This window comes from Peromyscus maniculatus, chromosome 14 (assembly GCF_049852395.1).
Source record: "Peromyscus maniculatus bairdii isolate BWxNUB_F1_BW_parent chromosome 14, HU_Pman_BW_mat_3.1, whole genome shotgun sequence".
Taxonomy (NCBI): Eukaryota; Metazoa; Chordata; class Mammalia; order Rodentia; family Cricetidae; genus Peromyscus; species Peromyscus maniculatus.
Window position 1 is genome coordinate 75,208,409 of NC_134865.1, and position 9,695 is coordinate 75,218,103.

The 9,695-nt window shown below is 51.2% G+C and overlaps 1 protein-coding gene across 1 annotated transcript; it reads right to left on the bottom strand.

The window, feature by feature from the left end:
* LOC102912709 (alpha-1-antitrypsin) lies at positions 1-9,421 on the bottom strand. The gene is made up of 5 exons (XM_006990919.4): positions 9,263-9,421; positions 3,404-4,038; positions 1,715-1,985; positions 1,072-1,219; positions 1-285 (listed from the first exon to the last, which is right to left on the bottom strand). Exons 2-5 carry the CDS (start codon positions 4,032-4,034, stop codon positions 97-99), a joined length of 1,239 nt encoding a protein of 412 aa, XP_006990981.1. The 5' UTR covers positions 4,035-4,038; positions 9,263-9,421; the 3' UTR covers positions 1-96.
* Between the last annotated feature and the right edge of the window lie 274 nt (positions 9,422-9,695).

Here is a 9,695-nt window from a genome sequence, read left to right on the forward strand (position 1 = left end):
TTTGCAGTGGCACTCAGGCATGGGCCAGGCCAGCCTGTATTTAATGTCATCGGGGAGGGGACCCAATCCGGAAAGGGTGACATCTGAGAATGGTGATTACTGTGTGGGATCCACCACTTTTCCCACAAAGAGGGGGCTCTGAGTGTGGCTGTCACATATTATGGCAAGGAAAGGCTTGTCAAAGTTCACCTCAGGGGGCACAGACATGGGGATGGCCTCCAAAGCTGTGGCCCCGGCAGCTTCCGTCCCTCTCTCATCGATGGTCAGCACGGCCTTATGCACAGCCTGTGGGGAGAGAAGCAAAGGCTGGTGGAGGGTGGCGTGATGGCCACTCCTGGCTGGAGCGAGATCTCATATGGCACTCATCTAGGGAGGACGTCACTAGAGAACGTGTCTTCCCTCCATGTTCCCCTGCTGCTTCCCAAGTTCCCTTCCAAGGTGATTGCCTGAGGGCTCTCCTTGTCTCTTAGTGTTGGCCTGCCTTGGTCCACTCCCCTCCATTGTCCCTTCCTGATTCCATCTCTTACGGCCTTGGGTGCAGCCCGCAGCTTCCCAAGGAGAGGAACTTCATGTCCTCGGCACAAGTGTCCCCTTCCCAGTGTGTGGCTGTGAGCAGGTGACAGGGGTTCCGAAAACGGCCTTCAGTGTCTGGACTCTTCAGGATGTTCTGCCCATTCTGAACTGCCTTTCATTTCTCTGAACCAGTGGCCTGTTCGGTTGAACTCAAAATTCAAAATCGGCAGCCCACTAGTTAGCTCTAAATGCCAGAGATGGAGGATTCCTGAACACTCTCGGAGGTCACCAGGCCTAAGTCTCTATGTGAATATATATAAACTGAGTCCAAGAACTCAAAGTCCCTGGAGACCAAGGACTGGGGCAGCACCTCAGGAAAGGCCCTATAATTCCATCCACCCTTCCAGCTGACACCTGACCACGTCCTGTGCAGGTGAATCCAGAGCGTCCTCAGGAAGAGCTCAGCCCGGACTCTGTCTGCACACCTTCCCTCTTCCCCAAGCTACCTCACAGGCTATACTACCCTACAGACACACCGCCAGAGTCAGGTAACCTCACCTTGTTGAGCTTCAGGGGGGCATCCTCTGTGATTCCAGACAGGTCGGCCCCATTGCTGAAGACCTGAGTGATGCCCAGTGGGTTCAGGACTGTCTTCAAGTTGTAGGTTCCAGAGATGGACAGTTTGGGAAAGTATAGATTGGCTGACCTGGTGGTCAGGAAAGAGTTCAGGTTAAAGGAGTTTCATGGCACTGCTGGGTTCTGCTGAGACCCATCCTGTTTGGGAGTTGTTTCTGGCTGGTTGTCCCACTGAACACGTCACTACCCACCGAGGGATGAGAAAGAGTTTGGGTGTGCTTTTCTTTGACACTGTCCCCATCTAGCATAAGAGAATGAGATCCATCAGATTGGCTCCTGGAAGCCCCTAAAATGCCACCTCCTCTGAGAAGCCCTTCAGGCAGGTTCGGGGTGTTCACATGGAACCATGTCTCACTATATGCCCTGCAGTGTTTGGTCAATCCCCTTTCTTGAGCCACGGATACCCCTTGAATCTGATTCTCAGGGGAAGCTAAGGCCAACGCAGCAGAGTGACATTTCTCTCCCAGGGCTGGAGACGCTGGGATGAAGTCCACCCTCTGCAAGCACTTGGTGACCTTTGGACAGGCTTGGACCCTCAGGAGAAGGTCTCTGTCTGGGGAGTTACCTTGTGTGCCTGTTCTCCAGGAACTTGGAAATCATTTCCTTGGTGAGAGTTTGCTCTAGATGCTGCATCTGGCCGTCATCAGGCAGGATGAAGATGGCAGTGGCGTTGCCCAGGTAATCCATCAGCAGCACCCAGCTGGATAGAGTGTTGCAGTGATGCACATCAAACATGCCCAGACGGTGCATCATGGGCACCTTCACCTTGGTGGACTTATCCACGTGGAAGTCAGCTTCCTTGGTGTGCTCTGCATCGAAGGGCTTCTTCCACTTGCCTGCAGAGGGGCAAGAGTTGGGGGTGGAGAGTGTAAAGAGGGCTTAGCCAGTGAGGTGGTGACCCAGGGCCTTGGCTTTTCATGTGCACAGGGGGACACTACTAGCCTTCCAGGCTACCCAGGGACTTTGGTGAGGTTGACTCAAGGCTAGAGGAGGACTCAAACTATACAGATTACAGATGTTGACAGCTACCATTCCCGATATGCCTAGAAAGCATTTCAAATAAGTATTATATGCTTATCGAATGGTGATTCGGGGTTATAAATGGAAATCTTGACAGCAATTCTATTTGCTAGCTTCTTATCGGGGTAGCACACTCACTGGTAACTGTGATTTCAGTTATCACTCAGGACAAATGTTCTGGGTACCTCAAGTCCCTTTGGGTTCAGTGCAAATGGCCATCTACTGTATAAAACCACCATCATCTAGATCACTGGAGTGGGCAGGAACTTCAGGGACCCACCAACAAGGACATCAGAATGGGTAAGAGTCTCAAAGACACATCACCAAAGGTGTTAGAGTTGGCGAGGCTCACAGGGATCCACCATCAAGGCTGTCAGAATGAGAAGGACATAAGGAACCCTAACCCCACCTTCTGATTGGCTAGGAAGAGGTGAAGGGGTTGGGGAGGGGTTGACACCTGCTCTTGTCACAAAGAGCTGGGACTTGAGCTGTGTTGACCTGATACTCTGCTCATAAGACTCTTCCTAGGGGCAAGAAAGCCGTGGTGGGCAGAGCAGTTCCTGGATTTGACTCCCAGACCTCCTCAGATGGTTTCTCTGGGGCACAGGTGCTTACCATAGACTCCTGACCTAACCACTTTGAGGCAGGAGGTGATGCCTAGGGTCAAGGATGCTTGATCAAGTGCTTACATCCAAACAGTCCCTGTTTACACCGTGTACACTAGTCACTAATTCTTTCATTACCTCACAGCAGTCAGGCAGCTTTGTGTCTGGTCCTATGGACAGTCATACCTCAAACACATAAAATGTCTTGTCCAACATCAAGACTAAAAGACAGCAGGGGCAGAACATATAAGCCCATGTGTTCAGAGTTCATACTGGTATGCAACAGAAGAGCTGCTGAAAGTATGTTCCATGGTGCTCTCTTCACCCCCGATACACTTGGTCCTGAGGTTGGGGAAGGATTGCACATCCCGAGCCTCCTTTGTAGGGGTCTTCAGTGAGCATTAGAACATAAAGCCTCTGGTCAGTCCTTCAAAGAAGTCAGCCGATTTGACTGCTGACAGCTCCCAAACTTACTGACGATTTAAAATATGACAGTTTCCCCACCACAGAATCAGGAATGTGATGAGACAGAGAGAGCGACACAGCCCAGAGGGAGAGCTCAGAACCTGGTCCCTGAGACTATGCATGGAGACACCCCTAACCAGCTCAAGCCGGTTATGCCATCTTACCTTTAAAGAAAATGTAATTCACCAGGGCGAGAACTGTGTCTTTGTCAAGGTCCTTCACTAAATCAGCTATCTTTCCCTGGGTTCCCTTTTCCACAAAACCATTGATCACTTTCTTGGCCTCTTCTGAGTCTGTGAAGTTGACATGGAAGGCTTCTGAGTGGTAATAGTTCTTGACGTCTGCCAGGAACTTCTCCGCCAGCTTCAGTTGGTTGTGGATGAACAGGGCATTGCCTGTGGTCAGCTGAAGCTCACTGTCTGGCTTGTTGAGGGTCTTGAGGAGGTGATGGAAGCCCTCGTGCATCTTAGCCTCGGTTATTTCTGTGATGTTGAACTCTAGGCCCTTTAGAATCTGGCTGTGAGTGTCACCCTTGGTCCCCAGGGAGAGCATAGCGAAGGCTGTGGCGATGCTCATGGGGGAGAAGAAGATGTTGGTCGTATTGGACTGATGGGCCAGCTCCCGGTACAGGCTGAAGGCAAAGTCTGCCAGGTTTGAAGAGATCTTATGGTCGGCTAGGTGCTCCTGATCCTGCTGGGAGGCTTCTTTCTCCTGGACATCCTCAGCCAGGAAGCTGGAGACCAGGCAACACAGGCCTACCAGCAGCAGGATCCCCCTTGGGATGGAGGATGCCATTTTTCTGCAAGACACAGGAAGACATGTAAACTGCAAGGGAGTCGGGGCTGTGGTGACTCTCATCAGTTACCACTTGGCACAATGCAAAAGTAACCGCCGTCTATTAATGGCTGCTGCGTGCCCAGCTTAGATCAAGCACTGTTCCAAATTGCTGTCATTGAAGAAAAACTGTTAAGAAGAAAACTGGAGACAGGTCTGTGGGTAAAGCACTTGATACGCGAGTGTGAGAATAGGAATTCAGAAAACGTGGGCATAGCAACCACCTGCAATTCCACCATGGGGGAAGGCAGGAGGACGGTGAGTGGGAAGAGACAGGGGACTCCAGAGGCAAGCTGGCTGGCTTGCTAACCAGAATCTCTGAACTCTTGGATTAGCGAGAGACACTGCCCCAATGAATATAGTGGAGAGTAGTTGAGGAAACCATCCAACATCCGTTTGAATCCTCCACATGCATGTTTCCACATACATGTGAGCACACACACATGCTCACACCTCACACACAAATGTGTGTGAAAACAACGAGAGCAAGATCAGATCAGATGCTCTCCATCTCCCCAGTGCTGTCCTGAGCCTTCATGTGTGTGAACTCTCAGGGTCCTGTGGGGAAACGGTTGCTCCCCTTCAGTTGGCTGGTAAGGGAGATGTTAAGACACACATTCAGAGTCCATAAATAACAAATAACACAGCAGACCTAAGTCATGTACAGTGAGTGGTCTGGTTCTGGACCCATGCTTCTATCTGTTCAATTTCCACCTGCCCCGTTTTACAAGGAAGAAACCAAGGCACAGGGTGAGAAATGGATTTGTCAGTAATTACAAGGGGATTAGGGGGTGATCTGGACTAACAGTCGTTTGAAGCTGGAAAAATCCATGGAGGGCCTCCAGAATCCAGGTGTGAGTGTCACCTCTGGTCCCCAGAGAGACCATGTTGAAGGTGTGCTGGTCATCACAGGAGAAGAGATGCATGCTGGTGGCCAGGAACTTGGGCACACAGGGAAGGCTAAGGTTCTAAAAAAATACCAACCCAGGTGGACTGGAAAGATGGCTCAGCAGGTCAGAGCACTTGGTACTCTAGCAGAGGACCTTGGTTCAATTCCCAGGACCTACATGACAGATTACAACGTGTTGCATGGCTGAAGTGAGGTAAGAGGGAGGGGCAAAGCCTGGGTTGCACCACAGAGGACAGACTCTGCCCGGAGATGGTCAAAGTCAAGGTCACATCTGCAGTCCCAGCCTACCCTGTTCCACAGAATTCCCCCTACTCTGCCATGCCACAAGCCTTTAGTCTACAACCCAATGCTCTGGCTACAGATGAGGAAGCCCAGCTTGCAGCTATGAAGAATGTTCATGGTTGCTATTAGCTCAATAATGAACTAATGTAAAAAATACTTTTTGAGATAATCTCATGAGTCCTAGGCTAGCCTTAAACTCATTATATAGCTGAGGATGACCCTGAACACCAACCAGCTCCTCCCATCTCTACCTCTTGAGTGCTGGGATGACAGGAGTGTACTCCCATGGCCTCTGTGTAGCTCTGGGCTTCACATGTGCTCAGTGAACATCCTACCAAGTGAGCCACAGTCCCTAGACCCATAGTTAAAATTATCATCTTATTATAATAAAAGGCACCCTCCAGTCTGGGATCTGCAAGTCAGGGTAAAATTGAAGAGAAGAAATACTGAGTTTTGCCTGCCCTTGACCTGGGAAAGGATCTTTCCAACTATATGACAAAACGATGCATGACATCTCTCTGCCCACCATGTGCCTTCTGCTCTTCGCTGTAAATAGTCTGAAGAGGTGACCACACGTTACATAATACATGTTGATGTTTTCTTAAACAAGTCAGTGTGTTACGGCTGAAACAGCACTGAATCTAGGTCTGTATATTTCCATCTCTCCCATGTCTCTGTTACTTCCTGTTTGGATTTTGGTGAATCCTGTGGAAATTTCCCACCTTCATCGAGAGGCTAGGCCTTCACTTACTTGGTGAGAACACACCAAGTGATCTCAGGCCAGAGGCTGTGGCTCCCTGACATGGCCATCACTATTCACTAGGTATCCAACAGCATTTGGAAGGCAGAACCCAGACAGCACAGCCTTAGGTGTATGAAGTGGGTCTAGGGAGAGCTAAGAGGAGGATATGCCTGTGCACAGATGCTGCACTCTGTATGTGTGTGCACACATTTGTGCAGGTGCTGGTACGTGTGCACATATATGTAGAGGCCAGAGGTCCTCTTCAGGGGGTGGGTCCTAGGGTGTCATCCAACTTTTCTTATGAAACAGTGTCTTGTTGGCCCGGAGACTGACAAGTCAGCTAGGCTAGCTGGCCAGCAAGCCAGAGAATTGCCTGTGTCCATCCCCCTAGTGCTGGAACGCAAGAGCATGCCTCTACACCTGGCCTTGTTACTTGGGTTCTAGGGAGCAAACTCATGCTTGTGTGGCAAGTGTACAGACTGAGCCATTTCCTCATCTCAGACGTTGGACTCTAGTTCCAAGGGTCTTTTTCTAGGGAAGGATAAGAGGGGGTGCTCTCCTATTTGCGGGCTGCTGAGCTTTAAGGAGGCAAGGCTAGCATGGGGAAGGAGAGAGGCCCTGCCGGGGTGAGCACATTCTCTCCCATCTTTCCCAGGTCCCACCACCCACCACCTCCCTGATTTCCTCCTTGGATGGTGAAGGGTCTGAGGCCTGGAGAGAACCCGCCACTGACTGGCACAGCAATGAGCTCAGGTTTCACATTTGGGAATGTCAGGACCGGGTCAAATAGTTGGGAAGTAACTTAAATGGGAAGAGGTTCATTCTGGTCACAGTGTGAGGGGACATGGAGCTTCATGGCAGGAAGGCATGCTGGTGGCAGCAGCCTAAAGTGGCTGCTGGTTCACATCTCAGAGGGGGAGGAACCGGCAGAGCAAGGCCAGAGCTCAGCTCACTTTTTCCTTTTCGTTCTACCTGGGACCTCCACCCATGGGATGGACATTTGGAGCAGATTACCATCTCAGTTAATCTTCTTTGAAAAGGCCTTTGGTGCCTCACTACTGCCTTAGGCAACCAAGATGACAATGGATATTAACTGTCACAGGCCCTGACTCTGGTCTCACATGTCCAGTCAGGTGCATTATGCATCCCAGCATATTTGAACCTCAGGGCTCTGAGCCCTGCTTTCTCTCTAATCTGTAAGAGGTGATCTCCTGTGACCCCCATCCCTCCCAGGTCAACCGGAAAGGAGGAAGAAGCTTAAGATCTAGTGGTGTAGGGTCACAGAAGCAAATAATCTGGACATCACTCAGAGTGACATTCTGACGTCAGAGGCTGGTGGGAGTGGCCCTTAGGAGGCCAGAGAAAGACAATGCCTTCCCCTTTGCTTTGTTCTGCACCAGTTCCAGCTAAGAACAGCAAATGAAATCAACTGTGGCGGTCCACGGCCTGTGGGAGCCCACAACCTGTGGGAGCCCACAGCCTGCGGGAGCCCACAACCTGAGGGAGCCCAAAACCTGGGGGAGCCCACAACCTGTGGGAGCCCAAAACCTGTGGGAGCCCTCAACCTGTGAGATCCTGGCTCTGCCACTGACTGCCAGTGTGGCCTTAGGCAAATGACCTCATCTCTTTAAGCCTCAGTTCCTGTTTGCACTGACAGACAAAAGGCCTTTGAAGAAAGGGGCGTGACAGGAGCAGGCCAGGCTCAGAGAGCAGACAGGCACTGGAACCCCCCAAGCCTCTACACATGGGAGCTTGTCCTGAGATCTGGTTAGCAGCCAGAGCCCCCCATGACCATGACTCCTGCTAGGTCGTGCCTGCCCCTGAGTCAGGTGCGTGTCCCATCACCTCCACACGCACTGCCTGTTAGCAGCCATGTGCGATGTGAGTCCAGTCCTGGCTATGCTCACTAAATGTGTTTTATACCTACCTCATCTAACCTCCCCTCAATGCTTAGCATTAGTTCCATTTTATGGGAAGAAAAACTGAGGTCCAAATCACATTCTAAAACCCACAGAACCAGCTGCAAAAAGAGCTAGTGTTTAACCCCACATTTTAGTTCTAGGGTTGAACCCTTCTCTATGTACAGAATTGAACCCGAAGACTTGAAATAGATGTCAGAGGCGGCTTGGCTAAATGACAAAATCATTGGTGCTAAAATGACAGGTCTGAGGCCCGATCGTTTCTCTCTGTGATCTTACACCAATTGCTAAGTCTTTTGGAGCATCGAGGATGAGGTGACTGGCTCAGAGAACCAGTGTGCAGAGACACCTACAAAGCACCCAGAAGTTCCCCTTATTATCCTGCTCTGGCTGCTTTGGTGGGCTCATGGGACTCTGGCCACCTTGCCCTTGCCCACCTTAGTCTCCAGAATACCACGGTGGTAAACCAAACCCCTCCCACCCTCTGTAAAACAAGGCTGGCTGGGGGAAGGGTAAAGCTCTTCTGCCCAATAGAGCAGAGAGATTAGCAGCTATCCAGTGCTACTATCAGATGCCTGGAGGCTAGCCCCAAAAAGAGAATGGCTCAGTCAGCAAGGTCAAGAGTAGAGTCTGGAGCAGCTGCCCCAGTTTGGACACTGGGCTGTGTATGATCGGGGCAACCTATCACCCTCTCTGTTCCCCATTTTCTTGTCTGTAAAGTGTGGATAAGTACAATAGCCTCCTCCAGTGAGGACCGTGGAGCTGAAATCACACATACACACACACACACACACACACACACACACACACACACACACACACACACACACACACACACACACACCCATGATGCAAGGAGAACTCACAGGCCACTATGCCTGGATCAGCCAGCCACCCTGAGGCCCCATAATGTGATCTGGGTGCAGCTGGAGAGGCCAGCCTGCCAGCAGTAGCTCCCACCATGCTTCTAACCTTACCTTGCTTATCTGCTGAAGGGGAAGGTCCACACCCCAATACAGGAGCGGGAGGGGCTGGAAAAGACCGCACAGGAAAAGCCAGAGAAGGGCAGGTGCTTGGAAATGGCTGTGGCTGCACCTTGGCCCTCTCCGTCTTAGTTGTCTGTCACCTGAAGGCACTAGCTAGGTACTGGGCAGCTTGGTTCAAGAAAGGACCTTAGGGACTGCTGTTCCCATGGCAACAGGAGGCCTAGGTGCCACAGGTGCGATGAACTTTATCTTCCTTGTATTGCCCTGGTCTCAGATCTGCTGTCTGCTTGGGAGATGCAGGGACCCAGGGGCACCTCCAAGATCTCCCCAGGGAAAAAAAATATACTCACCACTTGCTGTCCCAGAGCTGAGTGGTGAAGGCTGGAGAGACAGAGCTGTGTTCTAGCCTGTATTTAAACAGTGGGTGCCCCGCGGGCCATAGGGGAGTCTGCTAGTGAATATTAACCAAAGTCAGCAGAGTTATCGGAGGAGCAAACAGAGAGGGCCTAAGTCCATCGACTGGTCACTGAGCTGCCACCCACACTGTCCAGGACAGAGCTCAGCCCTCTGTTCCCAAATCAAAGGAGTCCAAGCATCCCTCGTAAACACAGTATCCAGCATCCGAGGTGCAGCTGGTGGCCTGAGTCACACGACCTCCGGGAAGGCACCACATGACTGGCCTTGCACTCGCCTGGGGAATGCTTGGGTTGCCCCCATGCAAACAAAATCAGTACTTCCTGAGCTATCTGCAGACAAAGGCCTGGGACTGAAGATTCACTGCCT